The sequence below is a fragment of the Pteropus medius genome, unplaced genomic scaffold (assembly GCF_902729225.1).
Source record: "Pteropus medius unplaced genomic scaffold, Ma_sr-lr_union100, whole genome shotgun sequence".
NCBI classification, from domain to species: Eukaryota; Metazoa; Chordata; class Mammalia; order Chiroptera; family Pteropodidae; genus Pteropus; species Pteropus medius.
The window spans coordinates 6,550,874-6,575,792 of NW_024342471.1; the positions used below are offsets into that span (position 1 = coordinate 6,550,874).

General features: G+C 43.8%; 1 protein-coding gene across 2 annotated transcripts; it reads left to right on the top strand.

Annotated features, from left to right (window-relative positions):
* Positions 1 to 35: 35 nt before the first annotated feature.
* On the top strand, positions 36 to 21,421 carry POFUT1 (protein O-fucosyltransferase 1). Of its 2 annotated transcripts, XM_039864047.1 has the most exons (8): positions 36 to 245; positions 1,796 to 1,917; positions 5,302 to 5,484; positions 6,682 to 6,794; positions 13,559 to 13,751; positions 15,162 to 15,404; positions 16,499 to 16,642; positions 18,269 to 21,421. In XM_039864047.1, exons 1-8 carry the CDS (start codon positions 113 to 115, stop codon positions 18,455 to 18,457), a joined length of 1,320 nt encoding a protein of 439 aa, XP_039719981.1. In that variant the 5' UTR covers positions 36 to 112; the 3' UTR covers positions 18,458 to 21,421. The 2 variants fall into 2 exon arrangements, with proteins under 2 accessions (XP_039719981.1, XP_039719982.1); XM_039864048.1 differs by lacking the exon at positions 16,499 to 16,642 and having other exon boundaries at positions 65 to 245; positions 18,269 to 18,745.
* The last annotated feature ends 3,498 nt before the right edge of the window (positions 21,422 to 24,919 follow it).

Consider the following 24,919-nt stretch of genomic DNA (forward strand, 5'->3'; position numbering starts at 1 on the left):
CCGGGGCGGCGCGCGGGCGGCGCGCGGAGACCGCCGGGAACGGGACGGGAGCTCGCGCCCCTCCTTTCCTCCCCGCCTACGCGCTGCTGCGCGCTGGGGCTCTGGAGCCGACATGGGCGCCGCCGCGTGGGCATCGCGACCCATGGCGCTGCGTGCGTCTCTTCTTTTTCTCCTTCTGCCGCTCCCCGGGCTGCCCGCGGGCTCCTGGGACCCGGCCGGTTACCTGCTCTACTGCCCATGCATGGGTAAGGCCTCCCAAGCCCTCTACTCAAGTGGGAAAACAGGCCCAAAGAGGCGAAGCTACTTCTCTAAGCCACTCCTCTGAGGCTTCCAGAGACACCTTGACAGGTCCAGGAGAGAACCCCAGCGCGGGCACTGAGGGACCTCTATGTCCAACCTTCCATTTAGCAGATGAGAAAACTGAGGCCAGGAGAGGTTACGTGTCATGTGCAAGGTCTAAGCTAGCCCGGAGTCCAGTAAATAGAGTTAGTGGGGCAGGACTTGGTGTCATTGACTCAACTCTGCTTCTGAATGAGTCTTTCATTCATTCAACAATATAGGGCGCTTACTCTGTGCTCAGCCGTATTCTCTGCTCTGAGGAAACGCAGGGATAAGACAGAAAACTACATGCCCTTATAGAGCCTTCATTTTAGTTGAGGAAGACAGATTAAAAAATAAACAAAAAATAAGCAATTACATAGTATCTTAAAAGACGATGAATGCTATGGGAGAATCTGAGGACGGGTTGAAGGATGCAATTTAAATGAAGTGGTGGATCATCATTGTAAAAGTCATGCCTTCTTAAAATCCCCCAGGCTCCTGACTGTATTGATTTGGCCCTCTGCCCATATCCACCACTCCCTTCTCCCTCACTAGATTCTCCAGCTGCAGCCACACTTACCCCCTTTCTGTTCCTCACACTAAGTCTGGTCCTGCAGCCTGTTCTATTGCCTGTGCTATTCTCCCTGCCTGAAACACCCACCTGTTCACTTCTGCCAGACCAACTCCTTCCCATCCTCAGATCACAGCTTAAATGTCAGCAAAAAGGACTTCTTACCTCAACCCAAATAATCTTATTGTTCTCCATCACCAGAATTTTTAAAATTTCTTTCTTGAAATTATCAAAATTGATCACTATATATTTGTTTACATGTTTAATGTCTCCTTAGCTGGACTGTGAAATGGCTCGAAAGCAGAGAATTTCTTCTTCCTTACTCCTGTATTCTAGCACCTAGCAGAGAACCTGGCACATTGTGGCTGCTCAATAATATTTGTAGAATGAGTGAATGAATGCTATGCTAGGGATAACAAGAGTCAGACAGTCCTTGCACCTGAGGCATTCACAGGCTGCGGAAACAGCCAGTACAAAGATGAGGAAGTGGGAAAGGGTATTCTAGGAAAAGTGAAGAACCATTAGTAACTCAAATCCAAATGGGAGGCAGAGATGGGGGACTAAGTATGGCAGTGGATTTGTAAAAGGATCCCAGTGAATGAGGCATTGGAGGTGCCCTTTCTTGCACAGGTGAGTGGAGATAGAGGTGGAAGGGCACTCCTGGCTGACGGAACATCAGGAACAAAGGCATGGGTTGGGGATGTATAGAGTAGAAGTGCAGTACATGTTTGGAAAATGGCAAGGAAACTGGAGTAGCTAAGGCAGAAGGAGCAGACCCTGAGGGCCTTGACTGTCAGGCCCAGGAATCCAGACTTGATCTCATGATCCCTTGCTGCCAGCTCCCCTGCCCGCCCCATGCCCTCGATGCCCCAGGCCTCACCTTTCCCACAATATACCATCCAGGGCGTTTTGGGAACCAGGCTGATCACTTCTTGGGCTCCCTGGCGTTTGCAAAGCTGTTGAACCGCACCCTGGCTGTACCTCCTTGGATTGAGTATCAGCATCACAAGCCTCCTTTCACCAATGTGAGTATCTCCTTCCAGCCTTGGCCTTTGACCACCTGTCCCCAGTCCTATTCATCTCTGCTTGACCCCAAGTCCTTCTCTGGGCTTTACCTCCCACCCGTGTAATTTGCCCTGTCCCCACCCAGAACTGTCTTCCTTGGAATAACAGTGAGGAACATTTATCCATTGCCTGCTGTCTGCCAGGCACTGTTCTGAGCACTGCGTGAAGATTAGCTGTTTTCTTCCTCATCACATCCCTATGAAGAAGCAGGTTTATAAAGGTTAGGTAATTTGCCTGTGAGTGGTAGAGCTGGAATTCAAGCCCATGTATGTCTGACTCCAGAGGCCGTGACCTGAACCTAAAGCCCTGTTTCCAGCCGTAGTTGGTCCCAACCTCTGTGCATCTCATTGGTCAAAAGGTGATGGGTGCTATTAGTTTTGAAAGAGAAACAGAAGCACAGGCTAGTTAAAGAATATGTCCGAGGCCACAAACCCAGGGACTTGGGCTTCAGTGCCACCTCTCACCCCATCAGGGGGCTGCCTTAGCATGCTGATGCTCAGCATCCTCTAATTCCTTGGTTACTCTTTGGATATTCTACTGGCCCTGTGCCTGTCTTTGTTCACATTGTATCCTCAGAGGCCTGGCAGTAGGAACTAAATATTTAATAAATTGACTTTATTTTTTTTAATTTTTATTATGGTGACATTGGTTAACGAAATCCAGTAAGTTTCAGGTGTACAATAAATTGACTTTAAAAGCTTTTAATAAACTTCAGAAAATTACAGTTAGTATGTATAAAACACTATTTCATTCTCATAGTCTTTTCTCTGCATAGGTTTTATTTTTCTTTTGCATGCTTGTATTTAGAGAGGTTTTTAACAGAGATGAAAAACCAGAGTACCTGAGATCATAGCCTGGCAGAGTTCTTGACCCCTTTGTGCCTCAGTTTTCTCATCTTTGAAATAGGGTGGTAATAATTGTTGCTATTTCCTACCATGAGTTAGTGATTGTGGCATGCCATAAACATTTTATGCCTCTCAGAAATAACTGAGCTCATCAATGTAGAATGCTTAGGACATAGGAAGTCCTCAGTAACTGGGAGTTGTTCAAATTTTTCTTGCACTCACTGTTATAGTTTAGACATTGCCCATTCATTTCCTTCTAGCTTGTTTTCTCTCACCTTACCTTCTTGGCCAAGAATCTTTCAGAGTCTCCACTTCTTGCTTCTTATAGGTTACTCAACCCACCCTAATTGGGCTCCCCTTCCCTCCTGGAATTGTTTTCACAGACGTCACCAGGGACCTCAGAATTGCCAAATCCAGGGGTCATTTCTCAGTCTTTATCTCAAATGACCTCTCAGTGGCACTTGGCCCTATGAGCCTCTTTCTTTCTTTAACTTTCCTACTCTCCTGGCTTCCAAGACAGCCTGCTCCTGCTTCAGTCCTGACCTCTCAGCATCTTCCTCTTTGCACTGTGTTGGAGCTACTCTCCACTCACTGTTTAAATCTTGGTGTGTCTCCTTTTCTGTTTGCTCATTAGCTATGTGACTTCAGATAAGTTATCTAGATTCTGTCTGCTTGGATTTCTTCATAAGTAAACTGGAAATGGAAGTATTCCTACTCTTAGAATTAGGTGAAGATTAACAAGTCCATGAAATGTGATGAGAACAGCACCTGGTACAAAGTCAGCACACAATAAATATTAGTTGCTGTTACCATTATTTGCTTTGCTATAAATTTCTGTTGACTCTTGTGGCTTTCACATTTCTCCACATACCTCCCAAATTTATCTGTGGCCCAGACTCTTCTGAACACAAGCCTGTGTTTCTAATTCCTAGGCCAATGAGCCTATTTGGATGTCCCACAGATATCTCAAATTCTCAAAGCCAGAACTGGACTTGTTATCTTTCCCCTCAAACCTGTGTTACTTCGTATATTCCCAGCCTTAGTTTATGTCACCCCTATTCATCCGGATACCAAGCCAAGACTCTAGAAGTCATCCCAAATGCCTCCCTTTACACTCTACTTTGCCTTCCTTGACATCTTCTAGCCTGTCTATACCTCTCTATCTTCACTTGGACTTATGAGAGATGCTCAAAAATACATGATGAATGAATAGTTGAACAAATAAAAAGACCATTGCAGTAGCCTCCTAATTCCTCTCCCTCCTTTAATCTTACCATCAATACATTCTCTCCCTCCGCCACCAGAATGATCTTTCAAAAAGGCAAGCAGATCTTATATTATTCTGCTTGAAATACTCCAGCAAGACCTTATTGCTAATAGTTAAGGTTCCCAAAGTCTGTACATCCGAACGCCAATGGCTCATGAAAGAAGTGCGCAGTGGTTAAATCACTTTGAGAAATTATATTTTCAATATCCCATCACTCCAAAGATTCAAATACACATTAGTATATTAAAGGCCCTGAGAGATCCTGTAGTAAAGAAACCAGTTTAACACAACATTTCCCAGGCTGTGTTAACTCTGGAGTCTTTTTATTGCAGGACTTTTATCCACTTGAACTAGTGGGACATGCTTGGGAACCCTGACCTATAGGATAAGGTCTCAATTTTATTCCATGTTGTTCTAGAATTTTTTTTTAATCTAGAAAAATACAGGAATTAATACAATTACCATCCATGTATTCACTACTGGAAGTGACAATCATTAAGTTTCTTATCTCTGCTATGATGTTACAGATAAAGTTGTTGAAAGATAAAATCTCTCTTGGCTCCTTAGACTAATCCTAATCTTTCCCCCTCACCCCAGAGGCAACCACTGTCAATGGATTTAGTGTCTTTGGTGTGAGTTCTTTCCTATATTTCTGTTGTGGCACAGAGAGTCCTTGTATCTCCTGGTGCAACATGCAGGAACTTCTCTAGGACAAATACCTAGACCTGGTAGGAGCAGCATTTTATAGATGCTGCAAGATTACATTTCAAAGTGATTGTCCCAAAATGTACTCTTCTACTCCAGCTGAGTGTGAAAATGCCCCTTTCCCCACATTAAATTTTTGCTGGTCTCCTGGGTGAGAAATGATGTCTGAAATTTGTAATTTGTTTTTTCCTGATTACTTGTGAAGTTCCACATCTTTTGAGTGTAGTCACTATATGCGTTTCCTTTGCCCATATTTTCTCTTGCATCATTTGTCTTTTTTTTTTTTCAATAGATCAGCAGGCATTTTTTAACACGAGGGATATTACTCTTTGTTCTTTAGTTTGCAGATATCCTCTCTCAATCTGTCTCTGTCCCAATTTGTTGTTTTTTACCAAAAGTTTTTCATTGGCATGTAGTCCAAACTATCTGGGTCTTGGAGTGTGTATAGTTTTAATAAATGTCTGTGAAACAGCCACTAGGATATTGAGGAAAGACCATTGCCTCTCCTTTTTCTCCTTTTCCTATAGCTCCATGTGTCCTACCAGAAGTACTTCAAGCTGGAGCCCCTCCAGGCCTACCATCGGGTCATCAGCCTGGAGGACTTCATGGAGAATCTGGCACCCACCCACTGGCCCCCTGAGAGGCGGGTTGCATACTGCTTTGAAGTGGCGGCCCAGCGAAGCACTGATAAGAAGACGTGCCCCATGAAGGTGGGTAAGGTGGTTCCTATGGTTATGGGGGGGGGCCCTTTCTGCCTGTTCCATCTCCTCTAGGCCCAAGGCACAATGACACTATGTGAGAGCATGCACCACCAGGGCGTAGAATAGAAAGATGAAAATTTAAGTCCCATTTCTGGCATTTGCCAGGGGTATCACCTTGGGCGGAGGACTTTGCTTTCTCTGAGCCTTTATTTCTCTACAAAATAAAGATGCCAGTCCCTGCTCTGTCTCTCTCATAAAGTGTCATGAAGGCCAGGTGTAAGAGTGCTTGTAAACTGTAAAGTGCCATCAGTAATAACAGCTAAAGCTCACATAGCACTTACTACATGCCAGGTACTATGCTAAGAGCTTTATACATATTAACCCAACTTAATCATTAAACTTCTCCGTGAGGAAAGTACTATTAACATCCCCGTAATACAGAGAGGATGCTGAATGCAACACAGAGAAGTTCAGTATTTTGCCCAAGGTCACATAGTATATAAGTGGTAGAGCCAGGATTCAACCCTAGGTAATTTGACTCCATTGCCCACTCACTCTCCTAATCTGTATACTTTCCTGCCTCTCAGCAGGTAAATGAGAAACTTGTATCAGTAGAAATTTGTAAATTTCTGGCACTTTTGGAATAAGACAATTCTTAGTGTCTTTCAGTGCTAATGCCAAAGTCTGGAGAAGGTGGTTGGAGGAGCCATGAAATTTAAGGAAGGAGATGGCTTATAGCCCCAACACTGCCCTCACTTGCTATGTGAGTTTTACACATAGCATCAGGGGCAAGTGCACTAAGTGTCTTACTCAGTCTCGGCCCTGGCTTCCATCTTGAAAGTAAGAGCATTGGATTAGCTGGTTGTGAAAGTCCTCAAAGCTCTAATCCATGGTCTCATATTCAAGGCCCACTTCCCTTCCCCAGACCCACACCAACGCTGCAGGGTCAGCAGCTTGCGGCATGTGAGCTGGAAAGACTCCTTTAGACCCTGGTGAATATCTGCTAAAAACCAGACTGGTAGTGAAACTGCCCTCCTTATGCCCCAGCCCAAGAGTTACAAAGTGACATTCCTACTAGGCCATCCTATGAGGGTATTTCAGCCCGAATCGTATTGCCCAGGATCCCCACACCCTCACTTCCTTGGCCCCATCCCAGGTTTACTCTCTTTCCCCTTCCGTAAGCCTTTGAACACTCTTTTTCTGCAGGAAGGAAACCCCTTTGGCCCGTTTTGGGATCAGTTTCATGTGAGTTTCAACAAGTCTGAGCTTTTTGCAGGCATTTCCTTCAGCGCCTCCTACAAAGACCAGTGGATCCAGAGGTACTTGGAGGGGGCAGCATCGCTGGGTTTAGGGGAGGGGCCTGGGACCCATGGGCATTCATAACCTTCCTGGCCCCTTCTCCCTCTCTACCACACCCTAATATATGAGACCAAAGGTGCAGCCATTCTGTCTGTTGAACTTGGGATCCTGTGTGATCTATTTTCATCTCAGTGCCAAACAGAGTGGGACATTGACCTGCTACGAAGTTGAGAAGGAGTTTATCAGCCGATAAAAGATGTCATAAAAAGAATATCATGCAGTCATATGAGTCTCAATTTCCTTCTCTAGGCATGAGAATCACTCCTCTGTTACCTTTCTCTTCACAAGGTGAAAATTAGAAGCAGCTTCTAGAGAAGAACCACTTTAGGTACAGACTGAGAAATGATGTCATCCTGATAATAATTGGATGCTTTTTTAGTTGTGCTCCAGTAGGCCCTATTAAAAAAAATAGGTTAGCAGGGCATAGGCACAGGCTATGAAATGTTTATAGAGCATCTGTCATGTATGAGACATAGTACTCAAAGGCCAGAGGTGATATATAGAAATGAGGAAGACTCAGCCTCAGCCTTCAGCTAGCTATTGTCTGGTTGTAATGATGATAACTAACATAGTGCACTTGCCCTTGATGCTATACTGTGGCAAGAAAAACTGAGGGCTTAGTAGTCAGGCTTGGGTTAAGAGTTATAAGGAGCTTATGAATTCATGCGTGCTCATATATCATTTAGTAGGCCAAAGATGGTGTAATACAGAGAAATGAGCACAGGCTCAGGACAAGACAGGACTGCGCTCTGACCCAGCCCTGCCTCTTTCTCAAGTGACCCTGAGCAAGCTACTCTAGCTGTCTGGCCTGAGTTTCCTCAGTTTAATGGAAGGAGCACTATGATATCTGCCTCCTAGTGTATAAAGCACATGGCTCATTGAAAGGATCCAACCAGTGTTAGCTATTATTATTACTATTCACATGCTTTATTTAAACCTTTGAGAAATTTCATGAAGTGGGTATTATGATCAGTTCTACTTGACAGGTGAGGAAACTGAGCTCAATGAGGTTAAATAACTTGTCTAAGGTAATGCAGCTGTTGAGTGGGCAACTGGGGTCTGTATATAAGCCTTTAATCTATATTAAGAACAAAATATTTATTTAGTGCCTACTGTGTTCCAGATACTATTCTTCACTCCTAAATATTCTAAAGTAATAATTCATTTAATCCTTTCAGGAATCTGTGAGATAGGTGTTATTGTTATCTGTACTTTATAGGTAAAGAAATTAAAGCAGACAAGAGTGAAGTCACTTGCCCAAGGTCGCACAACTTAGTAGTAGTAGTCTGGGATTTGAACCCAGGCAGCATGACTCCAGAGCACCCATTCTTAATCACCATGGAGAAAATATTTATGCCTTTAAAAGCTACCAATTCCTATTTGAGACTTGCCTTCAGAGCTAGTTCATGAGCTGCTGAGGATACTCAGTCCTAGCAGATTCTAATTCATTATTGATCTCAGATAAGACAGTCCCATTTAATCACCTACTTGGTTCTCCAGCTCTGAATGAGCTATTGCTAGAAGATCGACCTGCCCTCAGAGGATGGAGATTTGCCCCTATTCACAAAATTCCAGAAAAAAAAAAAAACAAAAAAAACACTAGTTCTAAAAGTAGTTTCAAAAGCAATCCAAAAAGCCAGAAAAACACACAGCCCTGGTGGGAAGAGAAAGGACAGTACTACATGGATGCATCAATCGGGAAATGTTGCTGAAAGACCTGTTCATTGCCCCCTAGTCTTGTTGGAGTTCATTGACTTGTAGGAATTGCATGAGGGCTTGGGGAAGCTTGTGGCTTACAGCCAAATTTGGGGGAAAGGAAGGCTAGTAAGGAAGATAAGGTCCCGGAAGGCAGTTTGAGAGAGTAAGGGCCACCTGGACAGCTGCCTTTTTTTTTTTCTTTCCTTCCTTCCTCTCACACGTATTTAAGAAGCACCCACTGAGTGTTAAGCACTGGTCCGAATGCTGGGGATATAGGCAAGAATAAGGCAGATAAATCTTTTGCCCTAATGGAGCTGAGTCTAATGGGGGAGACGGTGAATAAACTTTTACCTAAAAGTATTCCAGAAGACATAGTGCTATGAAAGACATACACAGATCTGTGATTGGCAGGGCTGAAACCTTGTCTTCGTCAGCTTGGGCTGTTCTAACAAAATACCACAGACTGGGGGGGCTTAAAACACATTTATTTCTCACAGTTATGGATACTGAGAAGTCCAAGGACAAGGTTCCAGCATGTCGAGTTCTGTGTGTGTGTGTGTGTTTCTTTTCAGCATGTTGGGTTCTGGTGAGGACTTCTTGGCTTATGGGTGCTGCCTTCTTGTATCCTCACATGTCAGTCTCATTAGGTCACTAATCCCATCTTGAGGACTCTATGCTCATGACCTCATCCAAACCGAACCACCCCCCTAAAGGCCCCACCTCTTAATACCTCACATTCAGGATTGGAGCTTCAACATATGAATTTAAAAGAGAGGACACAAACATTCATCCATTACAGACCTGAAGGATGAGGAGCCAGCCATCCAAAGAGCTGGGAAAGGTCGTTCTTCATGGCAGAGACATGGAGAGTAGAGGCTCTGAGGCAGGAACAAGCCTGGTGTGGTCAAGGGGCAGGAAGAGGGCCAGTGTGGCTGCTGTGGGGCATGTGAGGAGGAAAATGGTAGGATGTTCCTGTTGTCTATTGCATAATAAACCACTTGAAAACTTAGTGGCTCAACAATAACTTATTATCTCTTGAGTTCTCTGGATTGACTAGATTTAGCCAGGCAGTTCTTTTTTTTTTCTTTCCCCCATTTTCTTTATGGAATTTGAGCTGTATAAGTTTCAATCTATGTTAAATATCTAATTTCTTGGAATGAATACCCATTAGAATAACTACCACAGATTTGGTGGGAGATTTTTTATATAAAGAGAAAATGAAATTTAATCATAATCTCACCACCCCTCCAAAAAACACTACTAGCATTTTGATGCATATATTTCTACTCTCCAGACATTTTTATACACATATAGATATCTATACATACTAAGTTAAAATGAAATTATATATAATTTATAATTGAGTATCTTTTCTGAGGAGTAATTAATATTTGTCAGGATAGTAAATATCTTTCTAAACAGAAAAACATGAGATTTCAAAAAATAGTACCAATGTGTATATATGCTAATAGAGTGTATATGTGTATTTATTTATTTACTTGCTTATTTTAGCCATTTTTAAGTGTATAATTCAGTGGCATTAAGTATATTCATAATGTTGTACATCCATCACCGCTATCCATCTCCAGAGCTTTTTCATCATCCCAAATAGAAACTCTGAACCTGTTAAATGATTACTCACCATCCCCCTTCCCCAGCTCCTGTAACCTGTATGTTACTTTCCTGTCTCTGTCTAGGAACCTCATGTAAATGGAATCATATATTTGTCCTTTGTGTCTGGCTAATTTCACTTAGCATAATGTCTTCAAGTTTCTCCCATGTTGTAAGCAAATGTAAAAATTTTAGTACTTTTAAGGCTGAATAATAGTTCATTGTATGTATAGACCGCATTTTGTTTGTCCATTCATCTGTTGGTGGACACTTGGGTTAGCTGGGCACTTCTTGGGTTGTGTTCTCATGTGGTTGCAGTCAGCTATTGCCTGTTGCTAGCGTCATCTGAAGGCTTGACTGGGTTGCACATCCAGGAGGGCTCACTTATGACTGGCAGGTGATGTGCTGACTGTCCTCTGGTAGCTCAGCTGTGACAGTCAGTTGGTGTGTGTACGCTTGACCTCTCCATGTGGCATAGACTCTGACAGCATGGCAGCCAGGTTCTGAGAGGGTACATCCAGGGAGTGAGTGTTCCAAGAGACAGGAGGTAGAAGCTGCTGGCCCCCTAAAGCCTGGGCCTGGCAACCGGAATAGTGCCAAATGCTATTGAGAGGTGACATAGAACCCACCTAATAGTAGGAAATTTGAAGAATTAGTCATATCAAACCTCCTATCCTATGAGGAGCTGAGGCTTGGAGTGCCAACAAGTCTTGGAAGTCTTGGCAATTTGGAAGGTGTTTGTGGAGTGAGATGTTTGAGTTGGGCCTGAAGAAAGTGGCATTTCCATTGCAGCATTGTCATATTGTCTAGCGGGAGGGGACTAGATGGGTACATTGTGGTTTATTCGTGCAAAATAGAAAGCTGCAAGAGAAGCTAACAGGGTCGCATGATCCACATGATTTATATGGCCAAATTTTTAAAACAAAGTTGAATTTTTTAAAAGTTGAAATAGGTTACACGCAATATGGTCATATGATGATAATGACAGAATTTTCTCAGAGTTTTCTATGTGCCAAGCACTGTTCTAAATACTTTGCTCGTATTAATCCATTTAATTGTCTCAACAGCCCTGTGAGGTAGGAACTATTATCAACTCTGTTATACAGATGAGAATATTGAGGCATAGTTAAGTCAGAATGGTTAAGTCACCTGCCCAAGTGGCGTAGTCAGCATTCTGGAACAAGGCCGTCTGGCTTAACAGCCCATGCTTTTACCACTACACTGTGTAAAAAGCATACAGTGTAATAATACCTTTTCATATCAGTAGTAAAAGTGTATTTGTGCATAAAACCACAGTATCTTCTGGGAAGAGGGAGAAAAGAAGGGAAAGAGATGCTAGGATAGAGCTTTTATTTAGTCGTATATATATTTTTTTAATCTGAAACAGTATTAATATTTGCTAGTTTGGGCCACAAGTATGTGGATTATTTTCCTTATTTTTCTGTATTTTCTGTATTACGTGAAATATTTCATAATTTTTAATTGAAATTTTTATTGAAGTAATTGTAGATTCACATGAAGTTGTAAGAAATAATACGGAGGGATCCCACATACCTTTTACCCAGTTTCCTCCAATGGTAATAAATTGCAAAACTATAATACAGTATCACAACCAGGATGTCGACATTGATACAATCCACCCGTCTTATTCAGATTTCCCGTTTTGCTTGTACTCATCATATCTGTGTGTGTATGTATTTCTGTTCAATTTTATCACGTGTGTAGGTTTATGTAGGTTCATGACACCACCACTGTCAAGATAGCAAACAGTTCTAACATTGCATGATCTTCGTGTGGCAAGTTTATAACCACACTTACCTCCTTAAACATACACACACACACACACACCCCACCACCACCACCACCACCACCACTACCACTCCCCCCACCCTTGCGCCTGGCAACCACTAATCTGGTCTCTATTTCTCTTTTCCATTTTGTCATTTCAAAAATGTTATAAAATGTAAAGTACAGAGTAGAAAATATAGTGAATAATATTGTAATAACTATGAATAGCTCCAGATGGGCATTAGACTAATTGGGAAGATCACTTCATAAATTATGTAAGTGTCTAACCACTATGCAATACAGCTGAAACTAATATAAAATAGTGGTGAATGTCAACTGTAATTGAAAAAAATTTTTAATGTTATATAAATAGAATCATACAGTATGTAACCTTTTGAGATTGACTTTTTTCACTTGGCGTAATTCCCTTGAGATCCATCCAAGTTGTGTCCTGTATCAGTAGTTTGTTCCTTTTTATTACTATAGTATTCCATTGGTTGGATACACCACAATGTATTTAAGCATTTACTTGTTGGACAACATCTGAGTTGTTTCCAGTTTGGGGCTATTATGAATAAAGCTTCTATGAATATCATTTCCTTGTTCCTGTGTGAATATAGGTTTTCATTTCTCTGAGATAAATTCCCAAGAGTACAATTACTAGATCATGCAGTGGTTGCATGTCTAGTTTTATCGGAAGTTGCCAAACCATCTTCCAGAGTGGCTATGCCTTTTTCATAATTTTCGGAGCAGGATTTTGGCTGGCAGAAGAAAGGCATTCCAGGTAGAGAGAAGAAGTCTGCAGAGATCTGGCGTTTGGAAGTTTATGGGACAACAGGGTGTTTCATGTTGTTGGGATAGGTTCTGGGCTTAGCTCAAAGGGAACACAGATTTACTCCTTACCCATTCAGTCAGCAAGTCTTTACTTAGCTCTTCTATGTGCCAGACACTGTTCTTCAGACCTGAGTCCAGCAGAAAAGACAGTGGTGAAATAATTATAAGGTGCACAGTGTATGGAGGTGGGGGGAGAGCCTTCGAGGGAGGCCTGATGGGGGGGATCTGCAGAAATCTGGTGCTTTCCATGAAGTCAGGGACCATGCCTGTCTCATTCTCCCTTGGGCTCCAACACATAGTAGGCAATCAGTAAATATGAGTGAAGTGTTGAATGAGCTTATCCAGTGTACACATTCCCTGTGAGTGTGGCCTGTCCATTACCCTCTAGAAGCAGCTGCATGCACATCACTAACCTGCTATGTAGGTAAAAGGGCGCAAGGCTCTCTCCAGACACCACACCCTGGAGTGAATTACCACACCACAGATTGGAAGCCAGCATGATATACAAAAGGTTGTAATGCTCTACTGGAAATTTTTAATTGTTAAACAAGTAAATAGGGTTGTAAATTCCGGGCAGCGGGACAGTATTGCATATTGTGCTTGTTGCTGCTGCCAAGGTTTCTTATGAGCCCGTTGGGCTTTCACAACCGCTCATGCTTCTTGCATGTTGCAGGGGCCCCTCCACAGGGTCTCTGGGGCATGGTGCAATGCCATCCTTTTTCCCGTGGTGGGGGGTGGTCATGCTCTCTGTGCGTCCTCTGTCTGACTTCCCCTCATTCTGTCTTGTATCTAGATTTTCTCCTAAGGAGCATCCAGTTCTGGCCTTGCCAGGGGCCCCAGCCCAGTTCCCTGTCCTGGAGGAGCATAGGCCACTGCAGAAGTACATGGTATGGTCAGACGAGATGGTGAAGGCAGGAGAGGCCCAGATCCGCGCCCACCTCATCCGGCCCTATGTGGGCATTCACCTGCGCATTGGCTCCGACTGGGTAACTTTCCCCTTCCTCTCATGGCTGGGCTGGACATGTCCCTGAGCAGGGCCCGTGCCTGTGGGGGTTGAGCACTGAACCCACTGCACTAAGTCCCAGCCAGAGCAGAGAGTTCTTGCTCAGCCAGCTTGCTTGCCAGCTCTTTGAACAGTTGCTATTTTTATCCTAGTTTTGAAGATGCATAAACTGAGGTATCAAGCTAGACTCTGGGTCAGGCAGCAAGCCAGACAGAGACCCATAACCCAGGAATCGTCTGTCCCAGCTCAGTGTGTAGTCAATAGACTCCTTTTTGAAAAACAAGTTCTGGAGATTGGGTGGGGCTCCCAAGAAATGAAGATGTCATCCTCTAAATTTGGAAGCTGCTCAAGTGTACAGAAACTTCATCAGATTATCCTATGTGTGAAAATAACAGGAGCAATATAGACAGTCTCCTTAATTTACATTAAATATATATATATATATTTATTAGAAATACTCACTGTTGAAGACTTGAAAAGTATAGAAATTTGATCAAAATTCATTCAGAGTCAGCTGAGGAAGTAATCACACGTTTACCCACTAGACTTCCTTCCTGCTCCCCTTCCACAAAGGAAAGGAGCCAGGCCTAGAATATGTTATGAGTGGTTTCAGCCAAACCTTCAAGGAGTAGATAGTTCCCATCTGTACCTTCCTAGAACATAAAAAGATATAAGATGCTGCTTTTTATAAAACTAGCATAACACTAGTATCAAACTCAGATAAGGTCAACTCGGAAAAGTATATAGCTCATTCTTACTTATGAACATAGATGCACAGATCCTAAGATATTAGCAAGTGAAATCCAATAGCATTAAAGAGCATACAACACAAACAAGTGACATTTATCCCAGGAATGCAATGAAAGTCACCATATTAACACCCAAAGAAGAAAAGTCATATAATCATCTCAATAGAGTCCAAAGAAAGCATTTAATAAAAGTCAATACTCATTTATGATTTAAAACAAAAACAAAAAACTTAACCAAAAATAGAAGTGACATACCTTAATTAGTTAAAGGCTATCTCTGTGAAACCCACAACAAAGTGTACTTCATGGGAGCTATCAGAAGTGTTCCCACTAAAGTCAGAAATCAGATAAGGCTGCCCATTATCACCATCACAGTTCAGAATTCTACTGGAGATTCCAGATAACACAATAAAACCAGTAAAAAAATACTTTGTAAAAAGCCAACATCCCACTGCGCAGAAATAACCACTGTTACTACTTTGACACATTTCTCTCTTCTCTTAATGCTTTTTTTTTTAAAAAAAAAAACATAGTTGAGCTCCTCCTATATTACCTACCTGCCTTTTTTCCACTTACTGGCTTTGGCTTCTAGGATTCCGGGCCAATTGTTGTCTTTAACTCTGTCCCCTCACCCCACCCTGCAGAAGAACGCCTGCGCCATGCTGAAGGACGGGACTGCGGGCTCCCACTTCATGGCCTCTCCGCAGTGTGTGGGCTACAGCCGCAGCACAGCGGCCCCCCTCACCATGTCTATGTGCCTGCCCGACCTGAAGGAAATCAAGCGGGCTGTGAAGCTCTGGGTGAGGGCGCTCAACGCCCAGTCAGTCTACATCGCCACAGATTCAGAGAGTTATGTGCCCGAGATCCAGCACCTGTTCGAGGGGAAGGTATGCCTGGGCCTAGTGGGAGTACACCGGGAAGGAGGTCAGAGAAGGCACCAGGATGGTCCCGCCACTCCTACTGCATGCTTCACGATCTCCTGCCACCAGGCTTTTGCTCAGATATTCAGTTCCTTTCCAATGTCTACCCTTCTTTCAAACCCTAGCTCACACACCTCCACAGATGCTGTCTAGTTTTCCCTCCACTCCTGCAGCTAATGTGTTCCAACTGGGAGCTGTCACAGCACTTTATTACATCACCTCTGAGACTCTTTCTAGACTGTGTGAAACTAGTTTAGAAATATGTCTTATTTCCTCCCAGGACTTGTGGCTCCTTGAAAGCAGGATCCAAGGCTGACTCGCTGTTCTGTTCCTTGGCATCTAGCTTGGTGATTTGACATCCTTCAGGGCTGAGACCCCACATTGTTATCACCAGTGCCTAGGACAGTGCCTAACACATAGTAGACAGTCAGTACATGTTTGCTGAATAAGCACGTGAAGAGTGGGCCCTTGGTAGAGCTCCAGTATAGCAGAGGGGTTAAGAGCATGGACGCTGTAGCTGGAGAACTCAGGTTCTACTCACTGTGCAGCCTTGTACCAGTCACTTTATCTCTCTGTTTGTTTCCTCATCTATAAATTGGGACTGGAAGTAGTACCTCTCACATAGGGTGATTGTGAAGATAAAATATAAAGAAATTAAAACCATTCTGGTACAAAATAAGTGCTCAGTAAAGTTAGCTGTCATTGATAGCAGAATTTGGAGGTTGGTGAATAAAGGAGGATCTTTTGTTCTTAGTAAATGCTGAAGGAAGCCGTGAATAGTAGGTAGGTAGGTATCAGTACGTGAATAAATAGTACTGTATGTGTGAGGAGTAGGTATTGATAAAATGACTGAATTAATAGTAAGCATTCAATAAGACTTTGTTGAATGAACGAAAGCCAGAAATGCTTTAAAAGGCGGACATCTGCTTCTTAGCAGTGAGTGCCCTCGGCTTTACATCGTAGGGCTCCCTTTCTCTTTTACCCCAGACACAGGCTGGAAGCCCAGGCTTGTAGAGACAGTGCTGAGTTGTTGCGCTCTGTCTCTCACCCACCCACTTTAGAGAGGAATATCAGAGCTGGGAGACCTCAGAGCACCTCTAACCCAACCCCTGCATTTTGTTGCTGAGGAAACCAAAGTCCCAAGAAGAGATAGAATTTACCCAAGAGGTTGCAGAGCTAATTATAGTGGGCATGACACAAAGTGGGTAAGTTTCAAGATGTGGGTGGAATTATTCGGGGAATTTTGGCCATGATTAAACTTGTATTATTTGTTTGCTACCATCCAAATAGCAAGATGATGTTTTTTGTTACATCAGTAACCTCTGTGTGATAGCAAAGCACTTTCCGCCCCAGCTCTGCCCACACCCCCACCATGGTACTAAGCTGAAGTACGTGGAGAGCCCCAGGGAATTTTTTGTGAGTTTTTAGTGTCGATACTTTACTTGTTAGGCCTTGAGCCTCTTTACATTTTCTATTTCCTGCTTCTTGCTCTTCCCCATTCCCCAACCCCCTTCTCCATGGGCCAGAGCTCCCCTTCCTCCTGAACTATTCCTTGCTACTTCATTAAGCTGAGCAAGTGCGGAATCTCGGGTACTGAAAAGTATTAGTTGTTGTGCTGCCCTCGAGGGCTCACAGTCTAGACTCAAGTAAAAAGACTTTGCAGAGAAGTAATACATGCCACAAGGGCTGGGTATGATGGGGAAAGGGGTTCATTCATTCACTTGTCTAGTCAACATGTTTCTTAAGGGAGGCTCCAGGCAGTAGGCACAAGCAAACTGACACAGCCTAGGCCCCATCAGGTACAACAGACTGATGTTAATCAGAGAATTACTAAGGAGTAAAAACTATACAAACATTTACTCCAAAGTAAGGAAATGTGGTTCTGAGAGAGTGCAAGACAGAGGACCCTGGCCTAGACTGGGGGCCAGAGAGGACTTCTCCAAGAAGATGAGACTTGAGCTGTAGAGTGAAGATTAAGTAAGAGTTAACCATGCAAAGAGACGAGTACCCCAAATGGAGGGAAAAGCATATGCAAATGTCCTAAAGAGGATGGGAGCCTGGTGTGTATTGGCCGAGGTATTAAAGGAGGTGAAGAGGTGGCCTGAACAGGGCCATATAGGCCATAATCAAGATCTGTTATCTTTATCTGAAGAGCAACAGGGCACCATTGGGTGTTCAGTTTGGCCTGAAGTGGGGATGGAGTTAGAGGTATCTAAAAAAGTTTCCTCTGGCTTCTCTGTGATGAACAGACCAGGAAGAGAGGCAGCAAGGAAACCAGTGAAGCTGGCCAGGAAGTGGTAATCCATTAAGAGAAGGGGATATTCATCTCTGGGGAATATCTCAGGGGAGTGATTGGATGGGACTTTAGGCTCAGAGGCATCCAGGCAGCAGAACTGGGTGGGCAGGGTGCTCTTTGGTCAGATCACGTTTTGGTAGGGGAAGCCAATCCCATCAGGCTAGGGCTTCAAGAGAAGGGTAGAACTTGAGCTGAGACTTGAGAGTATTGTGAGGATTTTAATAGGTAGGGGAAAAGCGTTCCAGGAAGAAGGCACGAACAAGCAGAGGCATAGAGTGTGAATGAGTGGTCTGTTTGGAGCTGAGGCTGACAGTGGGATACTGGGGTTGGTGTTCCAAGTGGGGGTAGGCTGAGGCAGCTGCGGGGCGTCACTTCTCTCAGATGCTGACCCTACATCTTAATCTTCTCTGCACCTCCTTTTGTGTCTGTAACTTCAGCAAAGAAGAAAAAGATGGGGAATATGGCTGCAGGCCTTGGCCGAACTGGCCACCTTGGCCCGCACCCTGACTAAAACTCCCTGCCTTTCCTCCTTCAGGTGAAGGTGGTGAGCCTGAAGCCTGAGGTGGCCCAGATCGACTTGTACATCCTCGGCCAAGCCGACCACTTTATTGGCAACTGTGTCTCCTCCTTCACGGCCTTCGTGAAGAGAGAACGAGACCTCCAGGGGAGGCTATCCTCTTTCTTCGGCATGGACAGGCCCCCACAGCTACGGGATGAGTTCTGATCCTGGCTGAGCACATCACCAGTCTGAGCTGGTCTCTGCAGCCAGGCCTGGCAGCCAGAGTTGCTCTCAGGATTGATCCCCAAAGGACAAGCTCTTTTCACCTGCCAAGGACAGAGAAAAGTATCAGGGACTTCCTAGAAGAGGAAGATAATCTATCTCCCAGGGCATGGGACTTCTAAGCTCCTAAGAGCCGGACCATCTTCCCTCCTCATATGATTCTGGCTATTCCTCCTGGGAATTCCTCACACCAGCAAAGCAGTCCAGCTTCTGTCTTTTGGTCTACCCTGCTCTGAGCAGCCTGGGATGCTGAACTCTCTTCAGAGAGATTTTTTACATATGTGTGTGTGTGTGTGTGTGTATGCACACACATGCATACACACACACACGTATATATATATACATATATATTTATAGTTTTGATACAAGGTCATGACTACCCTAGAACTCTCCCTCATTTAAAAAAAATCAGTGAGGTTCATTAACGTAGATACCTGAAGTGACCTTAACTAAATGTAGATAAGGCCCAGAAGTGGGTTGGGGGTATTCACCACTTTTCCATATGACCCTCAAAGTGACCCTCAGACTCATCCCCACGTCCTGGGCCATTTCCAGGGTTTGGGGCATGAGTATTGTCCTCTGTTGTAAACACTATGCAAATAGAAGTTCTCAGTCATGGTGCCCTCCAGTGCTCTGCAGACGGCTAAGTGCTCACACAGCACATTCTGGCGAGGAGCACACACCATCAAGCCCGACTCTGGCATCTTGGCATTGCTCTTCATCAGTTTTTTGGTAGTTGGTGGCCTGCCACAAACCTGGCACCATCACCAGGGGCCAGAGCTTACTGGCCTGCTGGGATCCTTCTGAAGGCTTCCATCTCTTCTGATCTCTTGCCCTGGGGCCTGGTTGTAGGATTTTGCCATTAAGTTGGTATCCAAGGCCTGTCCTCCCAGCCTTTCTCCCATAGCTGGAGACATCAGATCATGTGGAAAAAGGTAGTGTTTGCTAAGCCTCTGACCAGACAGAAGATGCCCCAGATCCAAGAGCCATTGGAGTCTCAGTTTAGAACCAAACTTTGTCCCTTCCTATCTAATATAATTTCTGCCAATGCCATGGGGTTTAAAGTGTTATAATCTTAAATTGCTTTGTCTCTCAGATACTGCAGTTGTAATAATCCCTAACTCCTGAGAGTCTGAGTTTTTGACCTCTTGGTTCTAAAATTCAGGTCTAACACCTGCTGATCTCTCACCATCATGTGACCTCTCTGGGTCTTTGATCCTGGAAAGGTGAAGAAGCCTGATGAGAGCCAGGCCCAGGGCTCCACGCAGGAGCTTCTCTTGTGGATTACCTTTGAGAAGGAATTCTTTTTTTGTCAAGGCAGACTGGGTCAGAGGTTGCAGGACAACAAGGGTCTCAAAGACCAAAAGTGGCATTTGCTGCTTAGGGCTGCTGCCCAACTCTAAGCGGGAGAAACTACAGAAAGGGCTTTTGTATTTGTCCTCTTAGGAAAACAGTGAAATGTTTTAAATCCTGGGTGCACTCTGGGAGATGCTTTATCTGTTCAGACTTGTTCACGAGCCTCATTCAAAGACCTGGAGCCCATGCCCCCCTGCCTCTGTCAGCTGGTTGGGAAAGCATGGCTCACTGGCTAATTTTATTTGCTGTTCACAGCCTCACACTAGACGCATGCTTTAGAGTTTGGGCTCTAAAGGACCATCCAAATCATCTTGATTAGTTTCAGCAGTAATAATAGCTTGTGTTTCTAGAGGAGAGAGGGTCAGAGTTGTAGTCAGATTCTGTGTGTTCTGTAGGCAGGCACTTTATTCCTCTTTGACCCAGTTTCCTCACCAATAAAATGGTGATAAAACCAGCAGGGTTGTTGAAAGGCTCAAGTCAGATAAAACATGTACAAGAGCACATTGTAAACTTGAAAGAGACAAAGGCACATCTGTGGCTGTTGATTAATTTGACTGCCTCTTGCTACACACCTACTCTGTGCCAGGCACTGTGGTTGTTAAGTGATTTATGGGCATTCTCTGGTTTAGTCCCCACGCCAGCCCTGGGAAGTAGGAACTGTTATTATCTTCTTTCTACACAAGGAAAATTTAATGCTCAGATAATTCTCGTAATTTTCCCAAGGCCACACAGCTGGTGACAGTAAGCCAGGATTTGACCTTCCAAAGCCAGTACTAGTAGCCACCTTGCTCTCCTGCCTCCAGTCCACAGGTATTCTCAAGGAATTTGCATTCTAGTAAGTAGAAGACAAATGTACCTGGAGGTGTTAGGTGCTATAAAGGAAAAGAAAGGTCATGGGGAGGATACAGAGGAGAAGCAGTGCTGTTTTAGATAAGGATCTCAAGGCCTCTGAAGAGCTGCCAGGGAGGAGGGAGGGACATGTACTTAGGTGTCTGGAGGAAGCGCATTCTCAGCAGAGGAAACAGCAAGTGCAAAGGCCCTGAAGCTGGAGTGAGTGAGTGAAGAATAGCAAGGCGACCTTCTGGCCATAGTGGCAGAACCTAGGCGGGGAATAGAGCAGTAGATCAGAGCAGGGTCCTACAGCCTGGAGGGCAGCAGTGAGACTTGGCTTACATATGGAGTGATAGGAAAGCCTTTGTAGGGTCTGAACAGAGGTGAGTCATGGTCAGATTTACATTTTTGAAGGAACTCTCTGGCTTCCATGTGCTGTAGAGGGGAGGAAGGGAAAGTGGAAGTAGGGAAACCAATGAGGCTGTTGCAGGGATGCAGGTGAGAAAGACTACAGGGCATCAGGCAAAGGTGGTTGCATTATAGGTGATGGGAAGTGGTCAGATGCTGGATATATAAAATTATTTTTAAATCTCAATCTTTTTTTTTTAAAGATATGTCTACATAGTTTAAATCATGCAATATATACAATTTAATGTCCTGTTTTTCACTTGATAGTATATCATTTTCCATGTGGCTTGAATAAACACTTTTAATATAAAATTTCATTGAGGGGTGTCCTGTAGTTTATTATTGTCCTGTTATGAGAACTTAGTACATTCCCAATTTTCACTATTATTATTTGAAGAGCATTTTTATTTGTAAGGTTTTTCTGTATCTAAAATTTTTATTAAGATAAATTCCCCGAAGTGGATTTGCTAGACCATAGACTTAAAAACTTTTATTCTGGAAAAATTCAAGTATACATAAAAATCATGAGTCATAAAATGAACTCCCAGTTTCAACAATCCTAAACATTTCACCAGTTTACTATCCCACCCCCAAGTCCATGGGCTGGAGCCTTTTTAAAAAAATCTGACTTTGTTTTGAAGAAAGAGCCAACAGGCTTTGCTGACACACTGGAGGGGTAGGAGGGAAAGGGAAGTCCAAGATTCTCTGAGGTTTAGGGTCTAAGCAAACAGACTTGGGACTTGCAAAGTGACCAAACACTTTGGGACTTGCAAAATGACCTTACGGTAAGGTCCCTCACCTCTCTACCTTACCTCCGAGTTCCAGGTGCTAGCAGTGGTCCTAGTGGTGTTTCTCAAAAGTGGTCTCCAGAGGTTCCTTGAAGGCAGATTCCAGGGACTCACCCAGACCTGAGCAATCAGAATGACTAGTGGGTTGTCCTCAGGAATCTGCATCTTAAGAAGCACCCACAAGTGATTTTGATTCCCACCGGACCCACTTCAGTTGTCCTCGGACCAGCAGCATCAACATCACCTGGAACAGCTTATTAGAAATATAGATTCCCAGGCTCCCCCGCTAGACCTGCTGAATCAGAAGCTCTGGAAATTCAGCTCAGGAATCTTTTGGGGGGGTGGGTGGGGGGAGGGGTGTATTTCTGTTTTCAAGGATTTGTGCAGGCAGGCAATGGTGAATTCTTTTAACAAGGAGTGTTTTAACAAGCTCTCCAGGAGCTAAAGTTTGAGCAACGCTGGTTGGAAGGCTATGGGTCAGCCAACAAGCACTGATGCAGGGCCTTATCTGCACCCCCCCACCCCCACTCCTGGCATGCCTTGAAGATTCCACAAAGCTTGGTCAACGGGGTAACTTTAGGAGGTACCCAGCAGTGCTCAGTTTGTGTTGAAACATTGCCTTATTTATTGTACGTTGGGGAGAATATGCAACTAGATAGTCGGACGCTAACTCACGCTAATTCACGCTAACTCATCAAAATCACAGAATAACCTTATAAGATTGGCCTTCTTACTATCTTCATTTTATAGATAAGGGCTCTGAGGCCCAGACCTGTGAAGCAACTAGCTCAAGTTCATATAGCCTGTGAGTTGCTCGAACCCTGGAAGTATAGGACAAGTGTCAGTGCCCTTAACCCCTATGCTGTGCTATCTCATATCACTTATCAGAGGACATTAGTTTCTCAGTTTCCCCAGCTTGACCAGAGCTTCCCCAAGAACAAGGACCATGCCTGATGTACGGTCCTCTTTTGGCACCTAACCCAGTTCTTGGCTTATAGGAGCGTTCATTGTATATGCGTGGAATGAATGGATATGCAGAGAAAGTAGTCTGGGAGGGTGAGGTGATTTCTGGCATCATGGGACATTCATAGAGAAGGTTGGAGTCGAATTGAATGATGGGTTTGATCTAAACAGGTACTCATGGGGAAGAAGAAAAGGAATTCTGGATAGAGGAAACCACATGAACAAAGGTACAAATTGGGGATATAATTTGTCTAGTGTAGCTGGATTGGGGGAAGAATTTGGAAAGTTCAGTGGGGTCAGAACATGGCAGGAGAGTTTGTATTCCTGGGAGCAGAGGGGAGCCAATGAAGCTATGATGCAAGGGAAGTGACACAATTAGAACTGGGTGGTAGGGCTGTTAATATGACTGTGAGTTTAAAATGGCTGAGGTGAAAGACGGTATGATGAAAACTAGAAAAAGAGCAAAGTTTATGGGGAGCAGTGAGCCATGCCATGTGTGGATCTGGAGAGGTGGAGGCTGGAGATGAGGCAGCAGAGGAAGGTCTGAGTAACATGTGAAGAGCCTAGAATGCCAAACTAAGAGTCTGGCTTTTTTCCTTTGGGGGAACTTATAAACTGAAAGTGCTTGATCAGATCTTACTCAGGGTTTGTCTCTGGGTCAAAGGCAAGCAAATAAGGTAAGGGTGGGAGGAGAGGTCTTTCAGGGTTCACTAAGGGGCCACCTGAGCCATCTGTGAATAAAGTCCCGTGGTGCCCCTTGAGAGCAGAGCCAAAAGGCAGAGAGCTCTGGTCCCATAAATTATTCAAAAATTGTATTGAAAATAAATTCATAAACAAGGTAAAAATTCAGAAAGCATAAAAGAATATATCTGTTGAGTGACAAATAAATGCCCACTTCTAGTTCAGAACCCTCCCCAGAGGCAAATGTTACTAACAGTTTTTTGTAAGCCTTCCAGCAATTTTTCATGCCATTCATGAGCATACATCTATGTGTATATCCTTTTAAACAAAACCAAACAAAACACGAAACTGTACTGTCTGGCTCTTGGTTTTTTTCGCATTACATACCTTAGAGTTTTTTCCATATCAGACATGCAGATCTTTTTCTTTTACCCTCCATAGTTCATAATATGAATGGACTATAATGTATTTAACCTACTGAGTGATATTTAAGTTTGATGATTTGGGCCATTCTGAACCAAGTTGCAATGGAGAACTTGGAATAGGTGCCATTTCCCACATGTGCAAATCAGTAGGATATGTTTCAGCTAGTGGAACTGGTGAATCGAAAGAGTGTGTGCATTTGTAATTTTGATGGGCATGGCTATTGCCCTCCAACAAAGTTGTGCCAGTTCATCCTCCCCAGCATAGCACCATTTCCCAACACTGTCTGGCTTCGTTGATTTTTCACGTGGCTTAGGGAGAAGCCACTCATCTTGGGTCCAGGCACTTTGATTTCTACCCTGGTGCTGCAGTGTGCTGGCTGTACACAGTCTAGGAGACTTCAGTTCGAATCCCAGCTCAGCCATGACCCAATGTGTGACTCAGTCAAGTTATTAGTCTGTCTGAAACTTGGATTTTACATCTGTAAAATGGAAATAATGTCTTCAGTCAAGTCTCATCTTACTTTAAAGTCAGGTCCTAAAGTATAAAGGCAAAATTTATTTTCTTTTTGCCCTAACTTGATGCGATATAACTCCATTCTACTTGGTCAGGTTGTTGTGAGAATTTAAAGAACTAATATTGCCATTGTACCTGGCACATAGTAGGTGCTTGATGATATTAGTGTTATTATTTGGTGAAATTACAAAACCTTTCTGAGGCTCAATTTCTTCAACTATGAACCAGCAGTTAGCAGGGTGCTGCCAGAGAGATTCCAAAGTGCATGAAAATGCTTTGTAACTATGAGGAGGGCCCCAGATATGAGGGATTAAGCTTTATCGGAGCTCCAGCAGCCCTGCTAGGCACTGCCTGCTATAAGCTTCCTTTATTTTTCTCCCTGGTTTTTCAATATTGTATTTGTTCACAGTGAGACCGTCTTCTCCTAGTCATTGCCCGT